The sequence below is a fragment of the Vombatus ursinus genome, unplaced genomic scaffold (genome assembly GCF_900497805.2).
Source record: "Vombatus ursinus unplaced genomic scaffold, bare-nosed wombat genome assembly UNPS02014818.1, whole genome shotgun sequence".
Lineage (NCBI taxonomy): Eukaryota > Metazoa > Chordata > Mammalia > Diprotodontia > Vombatidae > Vombatus > Vombatus ursinus.
In genome coordinates, this window is record NW_020954596.1 from 15,842,469 (window position 1) to 15,865,521 (window position 23,053).

Here is a 23,053-nt window from a genome sequence, read left to right on the forward strand (position 1 = left end):
CACACACACACACACACACACACACACACACACACACACACACACACTATTATATACAAAGGACTGTGCCAGGCAGGTGCAAGGCATAGAGATAAATGAGACAAACTTCCTCAGGGAGTGGATAGTCCCACAAAAAAAATTCTTACTATGCTATCTGGACTGGTCTAAGTGCTCTGGGGAATTTTTCTTAAATGTAAGGAGAAGTTGAGTAAATTGTTCAAGGCCACAAAATTAGCTTGTAAGTATAGATCCAGCTGGCACCTAGGGGTAGCAAGGTGGCACAGTGGATAGAGAGCACAGTGGATAGAGAACCTGAGTTCACATTCAGCCTCAGATACTTACTAGCTGTGTGACCTTGGGCAAGTCACTTAACCTGTTTGCCTCAGTTTTCTTATCTATAAAATAAACTGAAAAAGGAAATTGCAAACCACTCCATAATCTTTGCCAAGAAAATCCCAAATGGGGTCAGGAAGAGTGGGACATGATTGAAGAATGACTGTACAACAACATCAACAACAAACAGCTGGTTCCTACCCCAAAGGAACATGTAATTTAGTTGAGCAGATAAGATGTGCTCAGGAAAGGGGGAATGATACAATGATAGTGAAATAGCACTTTATGGTTTCAGTGGACTCTATTTTCTCTTACTGGACTCTCATAACCCCCTGGCAATTCTAGGATTATTAACTTACCTTTATAGTTGAGGAAACTAAGGCACAGAGAGGCATCCACTTGTCCACTGCTACCATGTGTCAGAGTTGGAGTTAAACCCAGGTCTTCTGGTTTCCAGCCTAGTGCTGTTCCCATTTCATTACTCACTTTTCTATAAGAAAGGTACTTCTAAGTGCTCAATGAATCCTAGAGATAGCACATGCTAGAGGTTCTGTCTGTCAGAAGGCAAGACAGAATTCCCTTGTGGGAAGGGGTGGGGGAAGAAGTTCTAGGTTTGACTTCAGAAGCCCTGAGTTTGGATTTTACCTCTATCATTTGTTCTCGTGTGACCTTGGGTTCAGTCACTTTATCTGTCTGATCCTCAATTTCCTAATCTGGACTCAATGCCCTACTATCCCTTCATCCCTTCCAGATAGAAATCTATTTCATTTTATTCTGTAGACTCTGTTGTATCAGCAAAGGTCTGCTATGTTCAGAAATACTCATTCATCCCTAATTTCCTTCCCTGGAGTGATCAAGAATATACTTCTGGTCTAGTGGGGGAAAGAGATGAGTTGGAGGTAGAGGATTTGAATTCCTAGCTATGTGAGTTTGGATAAGTCACCACCCCTATCTGGGCCTCACTTCTCTCATCTGTAAAATGAGGTTAGACCAGAGGGAAGGTCCTTAGTTCTAATTTTAAATTCAGTAGTGCTGTGGTATAGTAGAAATTACATTGTACATACTTTACCTCCCCTCCATGAATTCTAAGATACAGTGACACTGGCCTTCTTAATCTTTTTCAAACAAGACAGTCCTGTCTCTCCGTCTTTTGATTGGCTGTTTACCATGTGATGTTCTCCCTCCTCCCCTCTGCGTTCTACCTCCCATGGCTTCCTTTAAGACTTACCTCAAGGGGCAGTTAGGTGGTGCAGTTGATAGAGCACCGGCCCTGGAGTCAGGAGGACCTGAGTTCAAATCTGCTCAGACACATAACATTCACTAGCTGTGTGACTCTGGGCAAGTCACTTGACCCCAATTTCCTAGCCAAAAAAAAAAAAAAACTTACCTCAGATTCCATAGAAGGATTTTCCCATTCCAGCCACTGCTAGTACCTTTACACTGTATATATTTTGTATGTACATGGTTATTTGCGTCATGTTGTCTCACCAAATAGAATGCGAGATTCTTGAGGACATAGACTGTGTTTCTGCCTTTCTTTGTATCCCTAGTGATGAACACGGTCCTGGCACATAGGAAGCACTTTGCTTGTTGACTGACCACCTGAATGGATGCTTGAATGAGTCTTTGTAGGTTGGGCAATTAGAATCCCTACCACTGTGGGGGCATGGGGTGGGCAGGAGATTTGAAAATAGAGAAACTGAGCAAACGGAATTAAAGTAGTCAACTGGCATTAAGTGATTTCCTCCCGCCTCCTTCAACCTGTTCAGTTTTAGAAGTTGGGGATAAAATAAATAAGATTTTTATTAATTTCTCCCTCCCAGGCTGCTTTGTTTGCTTTCAAATTGTCTTTGAAGCTGCTTTTCCTATGGTCGGAGACGCGTTGCCTGCCAGGTCTTGGGAGCAGAGACCATCTGAGTGAAATGTCACTGGGATTTAGAGGAAAAAGCTTTGTTTGACCTCTGGCTATATCTGACTTGCAAAACTAAATATTTCTTGAATATAACTGTTCCAGATGTGGGCTGAGGCGGGGGAATTATCTCTACTTCCTTGGAGGGCAAGGTTTTCATTAATCTGTGGGGACACAGGCCATGTGGAGCTTATATAACCTTCCAAGTTGGAAACACACCCACCTTCTAGGCAGCCTGAAGTGTTCAGTTGAGTTCAGTTTAACACATGTTGATTAAAGAGCCCACTGTAATGGGAATGCTTCCACTGAAGCCCTTCTCTGATACCCCATCAGAGTGTGGAGGTCATCTTGGGTCTTTAAAGGCTATTCTGGTAGAATACAAGCTCTGACTAGTCTTACCAAACTGAAGAGACTTTGATTACTGGCTCTATACTGTTTTGTGTGTTAGGTATCTGAAGACCAGTCTGCCTAAGTCTTAGACCTTGAATTGGATGAGACTAGTAAATATCTGAAGCAAGATTTGAACCCAAGTCTGCATGATTTTAAGTCCAGAGCCAATAGGGTACAATGGAAAGAACACTGATTCTAGACTCAGAGGCTGTGAGTTCAAATCCCACTTCTTTGTGTTTGCTACCTTTGTGACCTTGGGCAAATCAAACCTCCTTGGGCCTCTGTTTCCTCAATTACAAAATGAGGGGGTTGGATTAGATGGCCTCTGAAGTCTCTTTTTATCCCCAGCTCTATTATCTTATGACCTATAAAATAAATGGATTGGATTATGGCTTCTACCAGAGAGCTGGTCTGTAGAGGATAAATACGAGTTTTTAGCCCTGGTGACTCCTGATGAAGGTCTTCTAAAGCCTTGTATGGGGGCTGCAATCTGTTTTGGGGAAGGGGCCACTCCCACCAATGAAATCACATCTCCGTGAAGGACAACGATGCTAGTGGCTTACATGAATACAATGCTTTAGAGTGGACAAAGCTCTTTACTCTCAACAGTTTTGTGAGGTGGGGAGCATGAGCTGTTGTCCTATGTCTCTTCTCCCTTTCTTGGCAAAATTCCTTTATTTTGTACTTACTTGTGTTCATGTCATAGCCCTTTATGAGACTGCAGGTGTCCTTGAAGGCTGTGACGATGTTTTGTTTTGTTTTGTTTTTTCATTTTTGTGTCCCCAGTGATGAATACGTGCTTGATTAAACATTTGATTATTTGGATTTAACTGTGTATGGTGGGGATAGAGCAGTCTTCCCTATTCCCAGGTTCCCACGTCCCACTCTACACCTGTGCCTCTGGCATGCCTTTCCTGCTGCCTGTGACGTCCCCTCTTTTCTCCACCTAAACTAAATTCTGTTACAAGGCTCAGGAACTCATCTCCCCTCATCCCTGCCTTGAGGGTTTCTTCTGAAGAGATGTCTTCCTGGTATCACTTCTTTTTACATTTACATTTACATACACTGTAGTATTCTTCATCTTTCCCCCTGTGTGTATGTGTCTGTGTGTGGGTATACATATATATATATATGTATATATATATATGCACATACACCCCCTCATATTCATATATGTATAATTTTGTCTCTTCAACTAGATATTAAGTAGTGCAAATATTATTATAATTATTTTAAGCAGAGGAGTCAGGATCATAGAGGTTAAACCATTTGATCAAGGTCATACAGCTAGTAACTCTAGACCTTTTGAACGATGGGGCAGAATCTCAGGCTGCTATTTTAATCACAGCCAAGTTATTGCTGAAGGCCCATCATCACAGTGCTTTCTTTATCTGCAATCTGACTCCTTGGCCAATGAGAAATCTCAGGCACTACCAGCAGACACAGAATGCCTGGGAAAGGGACACTCAGAGACAAAGCATTCTGCTTACTCCTAGATAGTAATACAGAAGAGAGCAAGAAGAAAACTTCTTAGAAACTGCAGATGATGCAACCATCTCATTCCTGAGCCTCAGAACTTTACTTAATAAGCCTGCTTCCCTCTCTTCATGTCTGCCTCCTGGCTTCCTTCAAGTCTCTGCTAAAATTTTACCTTCTATAAGAAGCCTTTCCCAATCTCCCTTAATTCTAGTGCCTTCCTTCTACTAATTATTTCCACTTTATTCTATATATGGCTTGTTTGTACATAGTTGTTTGCATGTTTTCTCTTCCCCTCTCTGGCGTCCTGTACTGTCCCTCTGCCCTCCTATTAGACTGTGAGCTTCTCGAGGGCAGGGATTCTTTTGCCTTTCTTTGTATCTCCAGCATTTATCACAGTGCCTGACACATAAAAGGGATTTAATAAATGTTTTTTGACTGGTAGATGTTCTAACCACCAAAAGGCATCAAGTTCAGTAGGTATAATCAATTAACATGAGCTATTAAGTAGTTACTCTGTTCCAGGTGCTGGGGGTACAAAGACAAGGAATGAAACAATCCCTTTCTCAAGAAGGTTACATTCTCTCAGAGGAGACATATACATTTGTACACACATACATACACACATATATGTACATATATATTTACACATATACTTATAAGTACTTACAGAATGAATGCAAAAAATTATGGAAGTTAGTTAAATCTATGATAGCTTGGGAAAAAGAACACTAATAATTCAAAGGCATGGAGATGCCAAGATAAGAGGAGCAGAGAGAAGGACACTTATCAGCCTACTACTGTTCTCTTTGTTGTTCAGTGGTTTCAGTCGTGTCTGACTCTTCATGACCCCATTTGGGGTTTTCTTGGTAGAGATATTAGAGTGGTTTGCCATTTCCTTCTCCAGCTCATTTTACAGATGAGGAAACTGAGGCAAACAGGGTTAAGTGACTTGCCCAGGGTCATACAACTAGTAAGTGTCTGAGGCTAGATTTGAACTCAGGAAGATGAGTTTTCTTACTCCAGGCCTGGCACTCCACCTAGCTGCCTGAATTACCATTAGTCCCCTTCCTTAAATGTCCCAGCATTAATGCCATCCTACATGTTCCCTGGTGTTTAACACATTACTTATATACATTTCACCTGTCTTTCCCTCTCCCTCATCCCCAAGAGGTTCCATATTATTAACATGAAGGGTCAAGACCAGGGCTTGTATCTAGGTCACAGGGACCTAGAAGGAACCTTGGAGATCATCTAATCTAACCTGCTCACTTGGTAGATGAGGCAACTGATAAGTAGAGAGGTTAAGTGATTTTGCCAAGGTCATACAGCCTAGTAAGTATCAAAATTAGAGCTCAAAGCCTGGTTCTCTACCAATCCAGTGCTCTTTTCAAAGCACCTCACCACCTTTTGCCATTTCTAATATTGCTATATCTCTTCTACTTCATTTAGCTTTTGATGTCTTGTGAAAGAAATAGGGGCTTATCTCCTTCGGTAGATGAGAAACTAATTGGATTTAGAGACCGTGGTTTATGCTCTTTGGTCTTTGGTCTCACCTTTGATGCTAAGTCCAAGACATCATGCATCAAAAGTCATTGAGTTCAACCCATATCTGAGCAAAAGACAACCCTATAAATATGATAAATGTAATAGAGAATTTAAGCATCAAACAAGTTTTGTGTGCATCATAAAATCCATAAAAAGCCCTAGAAATGTGATTGGTGCTAAAAAGCATTTGACCAGAAAGCTCATCATGCTAGTTACTAGAGAAACCACACAGGGAAGAAACCCTGTCAATGTAGTTAGTGTGCCAAAGGCTTCATTCAGAGAACAGCCCTAAGTGTTCATAAGAGTCCATTCAGGACATGATCCAGTATGTCTAGTGAATGTTGATTTCAAAGGTGTCGAGACAGGATATGTATATTCCCTTGGTCTGAGACTTTAAAAGTTGTGTCAGTTTAAGAGAGATGTGGGGCTCCTGGCAAAGAATTTTTGGTAATACAGTTATTGTTGACTCTCATAAGGAGGACAAAGCTAAAGAGCTTGATGTTGCCACATGGGAAGCTCACTAATGAATTCTACCAACTTAGGTCTTCTGACATCCAAGTCAATTCTCTTTCTCCTGTGTCACATTGTCTATGCAGCAATAACATTTTCTCTTTCCTCCCAGATCCTGGTAGCTCAAAGTGCTTCAGAAACATTACCAAATTAATAACAACAATGACGATGCTCACATTTGGAAAACAAACATTTTATGGTATGCAATGTACTTTTCCTCAGAAGAGTCCTGTGAGTTAAGTAGTGCAAGTGATATCCATGTTTTATATACATGAGGGTATGGCAGCTCAGAGAATGGAAATCTGCCTATTCACGTGCCTAATGAGTGCCAGAGCTGGGGCTCAGACCCAAGTTTTTGTAACTCATAATCCATTAGAGTGTATTGAATTTATCTCCTTGGTTTATTATTTTTAAATCTCTCTTCTGGGTTTATATTAAACATATTACTATGAAACTAAACCTAGACACTAAATTTCCCCATACATGGAAGAAAGCCCAAGGACAGTTCACTGAGGAGTACAGAAAGGAAAGATCTAGCTCAGAGCCTGTCTTCCGTTTCACTGTGGGAGGATTCTATTGCAGGAGTGAGGGGGGAGAATGTAGATCATGGGTTCTTAATTTGAGGCATGTGAACTTTTCAGAAAAAATATTTTGATGACTGTATTCCATTATTCTTTGTAATCAATATTCTTTGTAATGCTATATATTTTATTTTATGCAGTTAAAAGAATTATTCTAAGAAGAGGCTGTATCGTTATCCGTTAGGTATTTCGAAAATGAGAGTCTTGCATTGAGAAAGAGGTTGCAGGTGTTCTTCACCTTTTTTGTGTCATAGATGCCTCTGGTGGAGCTTGGTGGAGCCTATGGACTCCTCAGAATCATGTTCTTAAATAATTGAAAGGAATACTAAATTTCAATTAGAGGTTAGTGAAATTGAGATGTAGTTTTTTCTCTATCCAAGTTCATGGGCCCCCTTGAAATCTAGCCCCTGAATTAAGTCCTCAGGTTAGGCAGCCCTGGACTAGAGGATCTCTAGAGTCCCTGACAATTATTTGATCCTCTGGCCCAGGGTAGGCAACTCGTTCAAGCTGGTATCAGGAGTGTCTTAGTTGGTTAGGATTACCTGGGGTGTGTCCTGGGAACCATTTCCACCAGGGTACAGGGTGGATCACCAGGTGTTTGGAATGGACATGCAGAAACATGACTGGAGGATAGGTCTAGTACACAGGTGTTAAAGTTGGCTGTCTCTAATTAGGGGAATGGATGTACAAAATCTGCTGACTAAAGTGTGTGTGTGGAGGGGGGGGGAGTCTTTTGGACTGTGTTCTTTCCATTTCTTGAGCTTCTGGAGTTGCCAAGAGTATGCTATGATTTGATTATCAAACTTCTTATTCTCCTTCACTAGTATGAAAGGGAAGCATTAGAGATAGTGGTGTGACATATCTAGCTTTGAGGGAAGAGGTGTGAGAGAGAGCCCTGAAATATGGAATAGATCTGGAGGGTATGAGAGATTTGCAGTATTTGGGCCACTGGGTTGATAACCTCTGTGATATCCAGGAATTGATCATCCAATTTGAGGGAGGACAGTTGGAACAGAAGAGTGGCTAAATAGATATTTGACATAATAAATATTACATTATTTGACTTGCAGGAATTCCTCTCTGGGACTGTCACTTGTCAGCCTGAGTTATAGAGGCTACCCTATCCTGGAAGTTTGTTCCTTGCACTAACTTGGCTATGACCTTATCCTGCCAGAGGCAATTCAGGACTATCTGAACACGCATAGTATGCAGGGCTGGGTCTTAGAAGTAAATCAAAACATCACTGAGATGTCTGATTGTGCCCTGGTCCAACAAGTCTTGAGAGGGATCTTTCATGAACCATTGAAATTCAATTCAACAAACATTTAGCACCTTCTCAGTGGAAGGTACTACATGGAAAACTCTGAATGCATTGCCTAGGTCAAATGGGGCATTATGATATATTTTTATAATGCTCATACCATGTCTAGGACATAAATCCCCAACAATTAGAACTCAATGGAATGGAATGGATTGGAGAATCACGAGTTCCCTGTTACTAGGGAACCACTTGTTAGGGAGTGTTTTAGGGTGGATTCCTGCTCAGGTGGCAATTGGCCTAGATGACTCTTGTCAAACTCAAATAGAAATGTTGCATATTGACTTAAAAAAGCACAAATTAATATTATCCACGTGGCATTGTATTTTTATTTCTTTGTTAAGCATTTCTTAATTACATCTGGAGGTACTCCAGAGTTTTGTGGAAGGGGCATGAGATTGATACCTCTGTATACCTGAGGATCCTTTTAATGCTGAGATTTTTTTTTGGCTAGGCAATGGGGTTAAGTGACTTGCCCAGGGTCACACAGCTAGTAAGTGTTTGGTCTGAGGCCAGATTTGAACTCAGGTCCTCCTGACTCCAGGGCCGGTGCTCTATCTACTGTGCCACCTAGCTGCCCCTAATGCTGAGATTTTATACTTCTCAAAATAGAAAGAACACTGAATTTGGTGTGGGAGGTCCTCACTGTGCTACTTATACATGTGTCAAGTAAGCAATATTACTTAAATTCTGTGAGTCTCAGTCTGAGCCTGTTTCATCCTTAAAATGAATGAGAAGGGTTAGATTTCCAATGCCCTTTCCAGATTTGTCTTAAATTGTTGTTGTTTTTATTTGTTGTTGTTCATCCTTGGTTATCAAAGAGGACCAATGACATCACATGGGTAGTGCCTTGACTTGTGAGTAACTTGAATTTACGTGAGGAAGAGCTGCAAAAAATCATTAGCCTCACTTTCTCCTCCAGAGTTATCAGAGTCCACTGGCAAGACATTAAGTCAAGAAGACCATACTGTTTTCTCTTAGCCAGATTAACTAGATGTAAGCCCCTTGGTAGGCCACTTGAGAATAAGTGAGAGCCAGTCTAGTCACTTCTGGACCAAAGGGAAGGGTTATCAGTCCCAGATGTGCCCATGGAGGCTCAACCCTGACAAGATTCTCCTAGTCTGGAAAGGCTTTGAGGAAGCCCCAGTAGTGCCTGTCACTGAGGTTCAACTTAGTTAAAGTAAAGCTCCTCACCAGAGGGCTGGCCACTAGTTGTTAAATCTTTTTTTAGCCATAACAATTCATGAAACCACCTGCTGAGGACTAGAAGAATTGTCACCAAAGTCAATAGGGAAAGTACTCACAATAAGTATATCATGATTCTTTAGAAGAATTAGCATATTAGCAGTGTTTTTTGCAAAACAACAGAGCGGATCAGTGGAAAGAGCATTGCATTTAGGGGCAGAGTACTGAGTTCAAATCTCATCTCTATCACTTAGTGAAGCAGATTGCAGTCTATCCATAACTGCCCATTCTGTGAAACTCTTATCACTATGGTCTCCCATAAATCCTCCATGGTGAAGTTCACTCAGTGGTAAGAAGATATCTTGACATCACATAAACACCAATAGGGCATACAGGTTGTTCACTGGTTATTCCTCAATCTCACCACTTGAAAGTCCATTTTTTTTTTTTTTTGGTCAGAACATCTCTCAGACTACATCCTTTGTGTCTCTTCTTGAATAAGTTTTGCAATTAATGGGTCCTAGAAATTATGGTAGTTCCATGGCAAGCTCAGGCTGATTCCACTCCAACAAAGTAGTATTGCCAGCTGTCCCAGAGGGTTTATAAGCAATGCTAGTGACAATTAGTTCCTGGGTGGGCCATGCAAGGGTTAGGTTGTGTCATTTTGGCTATCTAGCTACTGGTTCCAGACAGTCTCCAGGAACTCAATTCAATTCAATAAGTGTTTATTAAGTACTTACTATAAGCCTATGCTCCTAGAGCTGCCCTAAGCACTGGACAATACAAACACAAGAAATGAAAGCAATCTCCGACATCAAAAAGCTTACCTTCTACTGGAAGAGAGAGGATGGAGTGACATCTGGAGGGATCGAAAAATCCTCCTGCACTCTACACGGGGCATGGAGGGAGGAGCAGAGCCTGGGCTCTCCAGAGGGCAGCTTCAGGGGTTTCACCTACATATCCGTAAGAGATACAATATGTTTTAAAGTTAGCTTGCATTGTTTTCAATACTGGTGAACCATTGTCCAACCAGCCTGATTGTCCAAGATTCACAGAGCTAAATATGAAAGAATGGGAGGTGAATGGCCAAAGTGAGGTTCCTGGAAGCTTATAGATTCTTAGCTGTGTCTGGGTTTTCTCTGTTATCTCTCTCATTGACGGTATCTGTAATCCTACCAACTGTGTCTACAGAGGAGGGAATCAGGAGCCTGTGTGGTGTGTCTCTTCCCTCTAGGTGTCTTTTGTAGTCCACAGTATGGCCAGGAAAGAGTATATCTAAAAGTAGATCTGCATGTGAGGAGGGATGATATATCTAGCAGATTTGACCTGAGAGTCCCACATCTGACTTTAAACAATTGAGAACAATACTAGTCACAAGTCACTGGAATCCATTGTCACTTCATTAATATGCTGGCTATGTTTTCAAATATAGCTCATTTTAGACCAAGACACTAGCCAGTGTCTCTGAGGTCCCTTCACATTTATCTGGGAAATTGACCAGACATTTGCTTAGGAGCACAAGAATACTGTGGAGGCTTCTAGTGGCCAAGAAGACTGACTCTTTGGAGCTTTGCCCTTAGGTTCTAATCCTTTTCGACCAGCTGCTGTAACAGAGCTATATTTTCCAACTGAAGTAACAAAATGATGGCTATCTACTCTCATGAAAGTAGGCTGGGGGTGGGAGGCAGGGGAATCCTTTCTAGAAGAGCAGATAAATTTTTCCCCCTAGAATCCTTTCTAGAGGAATGGCAAAATGGGGACAATAGGAATGAATAAATGAGAGTTCCTGTGCACTGGTATCAATGTTGACTAATTAGATTGCAGGTAGACCAGTGCTTGGTCGGGTGATTTGGATTCAGTCATTCAACAACCACTTATTAAGTGCCTGCTATGTTTGAGTATTGTACTAGGTGGTAGAGAGATGCATAGCATAATCCCCATCCTTGCATAGGTTACAATCTAGTAAGGGTGATAAGACATGTATACAAATATGCTATAATTGCATTTTGATATTTTAAAAGATCTGTGATTTCATCAATGTGGTAATGAAATCCATGCCTCCACATCTTAGTTTTTGAGTTACTTGAATTACTTGGCAGTTTATCTTTAGTCATTGAGCTTCTTTACTCGTACTGAGGCTGGTCCTCTGATATGCTATGTCACCAGGTTCATCCTTGAATCCTTTATAGCTTGGCACAACTTGCCAGAGCTTGGCATCTATTGGCATAGCTTGTGAAAGCCCAGGATAGTGGGAAGAGCACCCAGTGTCCCCTTCAAAACAAAATGGAACAACCAAGAATGTTAGTGGAAGATTCTATAACTATATGATAATTATAATGTATGCAAGAATATGATAAAAACTTAAGATAGGTACAAATTATCTAAGGAAAGAAAGATGAAGTCAAGAAGGGCTTCATGGAGGAGCTGACATTTGAATTAGACTTTGAAGGATGTGTCTGATATCAACATGAAAAGATGGAGAGGACAACCTTTCATGCATAGGGAATGACATATATGAATAAAGATCCTGATGTAGCAAAGCTGAAGATGGGGGAAGGGCAGGTCTATCTAGGGCTGGGACTCCATCACAGCAAGTAAAATGGGGTGTGTTAGGTAGGTATTATGAGTGGGAACTTATATACTAGATGGAGATAAGAGCCTGGTAAATAATGGAAAAGTCAAGAAAATGGTGAGGTAGAGGCTGGACAATGATTAGTATATTTCAGAAGGAAGAGTTGTACCTATAGAAAGCTTGTACCATATTTTAATGAATTAGCTTAGGGTCAACTGTGCCACCATGGTCTAAGAAAGAGGCAGAGGGGTAGTCTAGCTTGGTTGACTCTGGTAGAGGTTGGTTCAGCAAGGCCTCAGATAATGAATTCAATTTAGCAAACTTTGTTATACGCCTCCTGTGTGCAGTGTACTTTCCTAGACACTGGGAAGAATACAAAATTTAAAAGGTAAGATATGACCCCTTCCCTCATGGAGCTGGTATCATGGAAGCTGAAGGGGGATCAAGAAAGGCTTCATGTGGAAGAGTGTACTTGAGATGAAATCTGAAGGAAACTAGGGGCTCTGAGAAGTAGTTAGGTGGAAGGGCATTCCAGTCATGGAGGACAGCCAATGCAAAGATTCAGAGGTGGGAAACGGAGCATCACGAGGGGAGCAATAAGCAGGCCAGAGGGGCTGGACTACAGAAAGAGTGGAGGGGAATAATGCATAAGAAAACTGGAAAAGCAGGAAAGGCTCAGCTTGGCAAAAATTTTAAATGACAGAGAAAGGAGTACGTATTTGACCCTAGAGGTAATTGATGTATATTGAGTAGGGGCTGGATGTGCTTTAAGAAATTTACTTTGGCATTGTCTGATAGGGACAGAGGAGGGATCCAAACAAAATGCTCTAGGAAAATGGCAGAAGGAAAGAGTGTTTGTCTTGCAGTGAACTGATTTCCAATGCTCTCTCCAACAATCTAGGGCATCCAAGAGGAGAAGCTGCCTAAAGGGACCAAATAATAGTGAATTGCTTTACTTTGAATGAATTGGTGTTGCCAAAACAAATTATCACCTGGTGGTCAACCCTCTGGTAGTGAGCTGCACTGACCAGGCCTGGTTCTTACATGACAGAGGTATAGTCTCTTGCTGGACCTGTATCAGGGCATTTATTATTGTTATTGTTATTATTATGAATAATAATAACTACCAGCATTTATATAGTTCTTTACATCTTCAAAGTGCCTTACAAACACAGTGTCATTTTTCTCAGTAACCCAGGAAGTAGGTGCCCTTACTATCCTCATTTTACAGATGAGGAAACTGAAGCAGCTAGAGAATAAGTGATTTGCTTGGGGTCACAAAGCTAGTAAATCTCTGAGTCTGGATTTGAACTCAGATCTTCCTGACTGAGTTCAATGATCTACCAGGGGTGGGGAACATGTGGCCTTCTAGGTCCTCAAGTACAGTCCTTTGACTGAATCTAAATTTCACAGAACGAATCCCCTTAATAAAAAGATTTGTTCTGTAAAACTTGGACTGAGTCAAAAGGCTGCACCCAAGGACCTAGAAGGCCACATGTGGCCTTGAAACCTCGAGTTTCCCACCTCTGGTCTATCCATTGTGTCGGTTTGGTAGGACTAGCCAGAGCTTGGCCTTCACTGACAGAGCCCTCTAGGATTCAAGGTCATCTCTATGCTATGGTCCAGTGTTGGAGGAAGATTTAGTGCAAATAATGTTGTCTCTCTTTTATGATGAGAAAACTGAGCCTCATGGAGGTCATAGGATTTAGAACTGGGCTTAGAGATCATCTAGTTCAGTTTATTTATTTTTACAGAGAAGGGAACTCTGGTCCCCAAAGGTCGGATAACTAGCCAAAGATCACATACCTGGAAGCTGCTTGAGTTAGGATTTGAATCCAGATTCTTTAACTATTAACCCATTGCTCTTTTCACTATACTGTGGTATATAGTGTCACAGATACCTCCTCAGTAACCTCCAGGAGGAGTTTAGTTCTTGTCCTCTTTTCTTTCATTCTGCCCTCTGACATCATGAATAGAGAAGTAGGAAATGAGCTACTTAGAAAGCCAAGGAATATGCTTGATGTCCCAAGGTAGGAGTTAGAGGACAAAGGTTCTGTGAAACTCAGAAAGCATAGTTTTTTATTGGTTAGGTAGCAGACAAAAATAATTTTAAGGAGAATGAGAAGATTGAGAAATAATAACGCACAGTTCCATGGTGTTTTGAGGTATACAAAGTACTTCTCTCATAGTACCCTCTGTGAAATAGGTACTTGTAATACTCATTTTGCAGATGAGGAAACTGAGGGTTACAGAGGTGAATTGACTATCCCAGGGTGATACAGTTAGTAAGTGTTGGGAGCCAGTGTTCAAATCCAAATTTCTTGACTCCAAGCCTGGAGCTCTTTTCATTCTGTTTTTTCAAGAAACTGAATGGCATCGTTGGTCATCATAACACTTGTTCATGGAACTCCAGTGATGCTTTGTGGTTAGGTCCCTCTCCCCAAGAATTTCTCTTTTTTACAACCTCTAGGTTCTATCTTGGCCACTGCTTCTCAAAGTTGGTGACTTCATGAAATATTTAGGGTTTGTAGAGATTCAAACTAGTTTCTTAAGTTACCTGAGGAAAAAAATAGGAAATTATGGTAATAATAATATCTGCTTCAAGTGCACCTTGAAAGCGGCTGGAGGGGTGGGGGGTGGGGAGGGAAGGGTTCTTAACCTTTTTGGTGTCATGAACCCTTTGGCAGTCTGGGAAAGCCTATGTACTCTTTTTCTCAGGATAGTGTTTATAAATGCATAACATAATAAAACATAGGATTACAAAGGATATTGATTATATTATAACTCAGTTATCAAAACATTTAAAAAAACAATCTCACTTTCCCTAGATATATGACAGAAAGCCTTTTTTCTATCAAGGGTAGGGTTATCAACCAGCTAAAATTTATCATAGAGGTTAAATGCTTCTAGCTAAAGTATTATGATCATTTAATTTTTATTTTGACAGCCCTAAAGGAGTGCCATTGATCTATAGGGAAAGAAAAGTCAATGGCTACTCCAGTGTCTAGCACATAGTAGGCATATAAAAAAACTATTTAATAGAAAAAGGAATGAATAAGTAAAAAGGGATTAAAATTCAATTTAATATTTTCGACAGAAATTTTGAAAGATAGTGTTAATATCAGTACAGCTTATTTAAGATTTACAAAGAACTTTCCTCACAAGAAACCTGTGAGGTAGGTGGTATGACTAGTAGTAGCCCCATTTGGCAGGTGGGAAAGTTGAGGCTTAGAAGAGTAAAGTCATACAGTGAAACCAATTATGAACAGGCATCCCCTCTTGTCAACTAAATCCTCAACAAATGGTGATTTAGCCTCCACCAGAAGACCTCTAATGATCAAGAACTCACTACTTGCAGAGGCTGTCCATTCCACTAAGTGGTGTGGTGGATAGAGCACTGGATAGCAGAGTCAGGAATGCCTGAGTTCAAATTCCAGCTCAGAAACTTATTAGTTAGTTGTGTGACCCTGGGCAAGTCACTTAAAGTTTGTCTGCCTCAGTTTCCTCAACTGTAAAATGGGGATATTAGCACCTGCCTCACAGAATTATTGTGAAGATCAAACGAGATAATATTTGTAAAATTATTTGCAAACCTTAAAGTGCTCTATAAATGCTAGTTATTTTTATTATGTTCCTTATGTCTGGCCTAAATGTGCTTCTCCATCACCTCTGCCTATCTGGGGCCTTCTGCCATTTGGAGCTTAGCAGAACAGACCAAGTCCCTTTTTCACATGGCAGCTGTTTTCTTGATTGAAGTCAACAGTCAGATTCTCCCTAAATCTCCCATCCTCTGACCTAGCTAGGTGCCCTCCTCTGTTTCTTTATCAATTTCCTTTCCAAAATATGGTACCGAGAAGTTAGTGCAGTACTGTAACTGTGATCTGAGTACCAGCACAGAGTACAATGGCTCTATCAGCTTCCTCATTCTGGGCAGTTTCTCTTTTTTAAAAATAGACTTTTATTGATATATTTTATTTTTACATTGCCTAGATTTCCCCATCTCCCACTCCCTGCTCTGTCCCAGATAGCTATCCCCAATAACAAAGAGTTTATGCTTCTCTTAATGCAGGGTTGGGTTTTGTTTCCATGTGACATTGTTGATCCATAATGGGTTTAGAATTCACAAACCCCCACCCCAGATCTTTTTCCTGGCAACCCTTTTCTGGCCCATCTCCTCAACCCAATATTTGTGCAGTTGACTCCCTGAACCCAGAAGAACTTTTGCATTTATCTCTATTAAATGTCAGATTATTACATTCACCCTATCATTCCAGCCAGCTGAGATCTGGGGGCTCCTAAATGTCATCTGGCAAATTATCTCCTCATTCCTTTGTGTTGTCTGCAAATGACAAGTATGTGACCCACTATCTTCATCCAGATCACTGATATTTGTATCAGTGATAAGACCGATGCGTTGAACTGCTCAAGGTCAAAGGCAGATTCCTAGGTCCTCTACTAGAGACTTCTCTTTTTAAAAATTGAGTTCAGTGGTAGATGAAAATCCCTCATCAGAGATTTTATTCAATGCCGTGATAAAATCTCATTTACCAATGAGGGAATCCTGTCAAAAAAGTAAATGAGTTTATAGTTGAGCAGCCTACCTGGGTCAATTTCCTCATCTTTAAGGAGAATATTGAACTAGTCATTGATGGAGACTCTTAGAACAGGTATGTTTTTGATTCCGTGTGACATTGTTGATCCATAATGGACATAATGGACTAGATACTAGTGGAGAAACTCTTGTCATTTTGCCGTCATCTGTTTTCCTATCAATGTGGAAAACAAGGCCTTCCAGGACCCTCTGCCCTGGTCAGGTGTTGTGGAAAGAATGGGTGACTTTGAGTCAGGAGACCCAAAAAAGGAGTCCCAGTCCCAGTTCTGGATAATTCACTTTATCGCTCTGGGCCTCCATTATCTCATCTGTGGAATGGACATCATATAACTTATTGGATCCCTAGAATATCGTGAAGAATATGCATTGCAGGCTGTCAAGTGGCATAGAACTATGAACTTACAACATTTTAAAGCTGGAAGGACATGTGGGTCACCATGTCAGAGCTGGAAGAGCCTTTAGAACACCTGGGAAACACTTTAGAACACAACATCAGAGCTAGGGGACGCTTTAGAATACAGAGTGGCAGAGCTGGAAGGAACCTGAGAACACAGAATATTGCATGTTTAGAACTAGAAGGAGCTTTAGGATGTGCAATGTTAGAGATGGAAAGGCACCTTCCACGAAGATAGAATGTCGAAGCTGGAAGGGGACTTTAGGACACAGAACACAAAATGTCAAATCTGGAAGGACCCCGGCAGACAGAAGACTAGAACTTGAGAAGCCCTTGGAGATTCATTATCTAATCCACCCTAGCTCCTCCGTCCTTTTACAGAGGAAGAAACTGAGGCGCAGATATTAAATGTCAACTGCCACCATCATCCTTAGTTTGTGCAAGCTCATGATACCAACCTAAGCATCCTCTCCCTGCGCCCTCCTCCTTTAAATTTTTATGGCCTCCTTCCTGCCAATCCCCCACCCCCTAGCAGTGGCGAGTTCCAATAATTACCTGCAGTCTCATTTTTCACTTTAGCCCATGCAGCCCCTACGTGGTTGGGTGGGTGGCGGGAGGCAGGCTGGGAGGGGCCCGAGCGGATGCAGTGCGGGCGTGTGACTGCACTGGTGGCGGCAGGAGCAGCAGCAGCTAAAGCAGCAGCAGTTATAGCAGCAGCAGGCAGAGCAGAAGAGCTGAGCCGAACAGAGCCCAGCCTCACCAAGCGTCTTTTGCTGCAGTCGCCTGAGGAGTGCTTTGCTCGCAGCTTCTTCCCTGAGCGGAGGCGGCCGTGGGAGCTCGCTGGGCATGGGAGTACCTGACTGACGACCGGCTCATTTCCTTACTGACTGCCTGCTGGAGAAAGTGCTGGGCTGGTGTGTGTGTGCGCGTGTGTGTGTGCATATGTTTTTTCCTCTTCAGACACGCAGACCACCTACTGCCTTCCCCCACCCTGGGCGTGTGGCATTTAAAAACATTTTTTCGCCCTAGAAGCTGCTGTCTGTCTGTCTCTCTCCGTGGCTGTGTTCCCCCCCCCCCCCCCCCCCCTCTCTCTTTTTTTTTTTTAAACCTCCCTCCCCCGCACCTGCACCCCCACCCCAGCCTTTGCTGCACCATCAGCCCTCAGGATGCTGCTGTGCTCTGGAGCTCAGGCAGCCCCCCGCCTCTGCTAGGCAGCATGGATGGTGCTCTTGCGACGACCTCTACTGATTCTCTCCGTCCACTGCGGCTGGGCATGCTGAGGAGCCCTGCTGTCAATGGGCGAGGACGCGGACACGCGGAAAATTAACCACAGCTTTCTCCGAGACCACAGCTATGTGACCGAAGGTAACACCCCCGTTGTCCTTCCCCATCCTCCTGCCCAGGGAGTGTCGGCATGCCCAGATGCCCTCGGAAGGTCTGTCTGGATTGATCAAATGTGTGTGTGTGTGTGTCTTTCCCCACCCTAACCCCCTTCCTGGTATGACGGATGCGATGGAATCAGACTAGATTTGCAGCGAACAAGGGTATTCTGTCATAATATGCTAAACTCTGTAGGCTGGGGTGAGGGGTGGGAAGGAGGGCGCGGGGACAGAGGACGGTGGGATCAGAGCAGCCTGGATTGCGCTAGGGTGGGTCGCAGTTACAGTTTCCCTGTGAGGAAAACAGGAACAAGGGTCTGCATATTTAATTTGTCCTAAATGCGGGAAACGGAGGCTTAACTTGGCAGAAAAAAATCATGTGTTTTGAAGTTATTGGCTTGAAGGTTTGGATGTGAAGGTTTTACATCTCACTCTGGCAGCCAGCTCAGAGCCAGCAGTACAGAATTTTCTAGGTTGCTCCTTCCCTTGAGAAGAACATGGACTAGAAGAAGCCTGAGTGCACAGTCTGGCCATTAGGGATCTCTGTGCCTCCATTCTTTATGTGTGTATGTGTATGTGTGTGTATGGATTTATATATCTATATTTTTTCTATTCCAAAGGAAATCAGCTTTTTGATGGGAGGGAAAGATTGTATCTGATTAGTCGTTGCTGCCCAATAATATGTATTGAGTAAAGAAAAACTGGGCAATTGATGCTGGGCAGGCCTTCAGGATTTTGCTGAGCCAAGTTGCTTGAAAAATCAGTCATATGTCCCTGCCCATGCTCAAACAGAGCTCCATGTTGGAAAGCTGAAAAGTTGGTGGCTAGAGCTGGGCCTTCATAAGGTTGGCTGAATCAGATGCCAAGGGTAGCCAGCCTCTCTCTATGTAGGTCAGCAACTTCGAAGAATTTGTTTGCTTTGACCTTGCTTAGTGGTAGTGACACCTGTGATTTATGGGTGGCCCTTTTACAGCTTATAACCAAAAGTTCAATGTGGGGATTAAAGAGTGAATCTCCAGGCCTGGTAGCCATTTGATGAAGGTTTAATCCTAGAGTAGTATCCTGCTGCAACCTAGAATTGGATCAGTTTGACTGCTTCTTGCTTATTGATGATTGTAGGTTTTCCAGATTCATGAGGGATTATTTTGCAGCACTGAAAATATGTTGCAAGGTGGTTTTTCTTTGTTGTTGTTGTTTTAAAGCAGTATTACAGTGTCTTGAATGTGCTCTAACTCGCTGAGAGAGCATTGCTTAGTGCAGAGGAATTTTCTAATAATGAAGTACTCTATGGCTTTTCAGATAGATGTATTCTGATAAATACATTGTATATACACACATATATGCATACACAATGAATATGTGCAATGAAATAAGCATATATGTATACAATGCACACAAACATGCCCCCCCACATATACTTATACACAATTCATGTGTGTGTATATATGTATTTATATGTGTGTGTATATATATATATATACACTCAAATATACATACACTTGTACACAAATACACACATATAAATAGATATATGTGTGACACTGAGTCATAAGATTTGCAGTAAGAGGGCTTTATGGTCACTTGTTAGGTGTGTCATAGTGGGGATTCCTTTTTGGGTATAGGTTGGACTAGATGACCTCATAGGTCTCTAAAATTTTATGACTCTGTGACCTGGGTTAAAATCCCAGATGGGCTACTTATGATCTGTGTGACCTTAGGGGAATCATTTTATATCTCTGGGTCTCAGTTTCTTCATCAGTAAAAATGAAGGAGTTGGACCTCCCTCATTTAGCTGACCTCCAGCTAAATTAGTAGCTGACCTCCAAGGTCACTTCCAGCTCCAAATCCTGTGACCCTCCCTATAGATATACCCACACATTCAAAAAATTCTTAAATGGAGATACATACAGATATACACACACCTGGAATCTATATGAGTTCTCAAAAAATGTTGACTCTAATAGGCTATGTCAACATCTTGGTTTCTTTAGCCTCCACAGGAAATAAAAACAAAACACTGCTGAGGCTTTTGTCAAGATGTTGCTCATGAAAACAGCAGTCCAGTAAATGCTGTCAATTAAAATACATGTTCCATTTGCAGGTTTTTCTGCAATCAGGACTCAAGCAGAGCAGAGTCTAATCGTTAATATGACCGCTGGGTGAAATTCTAGTGCTGTAATGATTTGGCTGAACTGTCACCATAGTGTCTTAAGCTTGGAAACGTCCCCTTACGCACCACTTGACACTGCTGACTCATACCTAGCCCTGGCGTCCTCGGTTTTAGCTTCTGCTTTGAGGAGGGAGAGGGGAAAAGGAAGGAGAAGCTGCCTACCTGGGCCAGGGGAATGCAGACCTTTCAAGCTGGGAAACTAGTTTCCCATGTGGCTTTCTTTGGTTCTGGTAGCCCACAACAGGCCTTTGTTGCATGGTTTAGATGGGATGCTGGTTCTTTGAGATGTTATTTCATCTGTGCATTGTGGAACAGACAGATAGGAGACTAACTGTTGTTTGTATTAGCCTAGAGACAGCACAGATAGAGAGCTAGATTCAGTCAGGAAGCCCCAAGTTCAAATCCATTCTCTGACATGTACTGGTTATGGAACTCTAGGCCAGGACTTTACCCTTTCAGTGCCCCAAGCACTGAACATGTACCCATGTGTGTGCCATTCTGCCAGTGAGAGATTTTAGAGGTCATTCCCTGTGACAAAGCTACCGTAGGTACCTCTGTGAAGAAGGTTGTATGAATCACAGCAGGGGTTCTTAATTTTTTTATGTCATGAACCCCTTTGGGCATCTTGGGAAGCCTGTGCACCCCTTCTCAGAATCACATTTTTTAAAAAAAAATCATAATTAAAAGAAATGCTAAATTTTAGAGGTTAGTGAAGAAAAAGATGTAACTTGTTTCTCATCCAAATTCACAGAACCACCTAACTGTATCCATAAACCCTTAGAGTTCTGTGGACTTCAGGTTAAATGCCAAATTAAGGGAAATTCACCTCTCTGCATTTCTCTCATTGAAATTCATCAGGCAGTAACTTCTGATATCATTCTTAAGGGTGAATGTTGTAATGGCAAGAATACTGTTTCAGAAGGCAGAAGACCTGGGTTCTGGTACCAGCTCTATCTTTTATTGGTTGTATGACTATGGGAAAATCACTGAGCTTCTGTGGATTCTGATTTTCCCATATGAAAAATGGGGACAATACTGTCAAGGCTACCTATCTTACAGGATTGTTCATTCATTCAACAATTATTTATTAAGTGTTTCCTGCACGTAGAGCACAATGCCAGTCACTGAGGGAAGAGTCGAGGTGGGCATGGAGGGGGTTGGCATACAAAGTTTGGAGAAAAATGGGTTCCTGCCTTTCCTGAGGGTAAAATATCTGCCCTGCCCACCACAGGGTTTTAATGAGGAAAAAAAGAAATAAAGGTCAAATGAGGAAAGTTCCCTTAGGATGAGCCCAACATGTATTAAATATAATTAATAAGATTTTTAAAAATGGAAAGAGTTCCTTGGTTTTAGACTATCATACAATCTGGTCAAAAACTAAAGGGATTTTTTTTTCAGAAAGTTGTACTTATAACTTGATTAAAAATAAATAAGAAACTGAGATACAGACTTGACCTGGGATTCTAGAACACCTAGGTTCAAGTTCCAGCCTTAACTCATACTATGTGACCATTAGCAAATGATTAACCTCTTGGTGCCCCAGGCAACTCTCTAAGACTGAAAGTGACAGGTAGAGTGAATTTCTTAGACTGAAATCACAGACCCAGGTTTTAAAAAATAATAATGTAAGGAATTAGTTCTTTTCACCCAACTTAATGCTAATGTAATTATTGTTGTTAATAATAATGATATTTAAAATGTGTAGATTTTTTAAAAATAATTTACTTGTTCTCCTAAATCTATGATATTAGGTAAAGTAAGTATTATTCCCATTTAACAGATGGAGAAACAATAGCTTGCAGAGATTTGTCTTGACTTACATCACAGAGTTTGTAATGGATTTTTTATAACCTCCCCCTCTTTCCTTCCCTTCCACTTATGTTTGATGTCTGCTAAAGAAATTCCCTCAATTTCTGCCCTGGATTTTAGTGGGGTAGGTCTCTTTATCAAATTAAGCTATCTTCTCTGAAGGAGGCCAATTTAAACTTTCCCAATCTTTCCCCCTGAGAAAATTTATACTTTCTGCCTTGTTCTCTTTATGTAAAACATTAGGGTCCTGTTATCCCTAGCAGTCGTCTAGGTGAAGCAAGCATGGGCTTCTCTTAGAGTTCTAACCTGAAGCCAGTGGGATCCTGTGTTTCATAGATTCATAGATTTAGAAAGCATCTTAGAATTAGATTGTTGAAACTTGAAGGCACCTTAAAACATAGACTCTTACACCTGGAAAAGAACCTAAAAAATTAGAACACAGAATGTCAGAATAGAAGGGGCCTTAGGGATCGTGTTGTTCAAACTCTCATTTTATAGATTGGAAAACTGAGGTCCATTAAGGTGAAGTGACTTCCTGATGGTCAAATCTGGGAATTGTTCTGTAGTCTTGTACAATCATAGCTCTAGTTTATAGGAGTACAGGTAAACTTTTCCAGCATAGTAGAATTCTTTGATCTTCTAGAACATGAGTTCTTAAACTTTTTTTGTATGATGGACTGTTTTGGCAGTCTGTTGAAATTTATGGACCCCTCTTAGAATGATGATTTTAAAAAAAATCTTAATTGAAAGACATGCTTATTTTCTGTGAGAGGATAATAAAAATAAAGATGTGATTTTTTTCCCCTATTCAACTTTAGAGACCCGTCCCCCCTACTCTGTCCTCAGATTGAGAACACCTGTTGTTAA

At 41.5% G+C, this 23,053-nt stretch overlaps 1 protein-coding gene across 6 annotated transcripts in view; it reads left to right on the forward strand.

Annotated features, from left to right (window-relative positions):
* Nucleotides 1-23,053, forward strand: part of PPP2R2C (protein phosphatase 2 regulatory subunit Bgamma) — a 413,824-nt gene that overhangs the window by 135,943 nt on the left and 254,828 nt on the right. For 2 of the 6 annotated variants that reach the window (XM_027836656.1, XM_027836655.1), the window contains exon 1: nucleotides 17,988-18,193. The exons of 3 other annotated variants lie outside the window; for them this stretch is intronic. Coding sequence is in view for 2 of the 3 variants with exons in the window: in XM_027836655.1 (XP_027692456.1) it covers nucleotides 18,124-18,193 (70 nt within the window). In the remaining variant the exon portion in view is untranslated. One more of the 6 variants, XM_027836659.1, reaches the window with a different exon arrangement.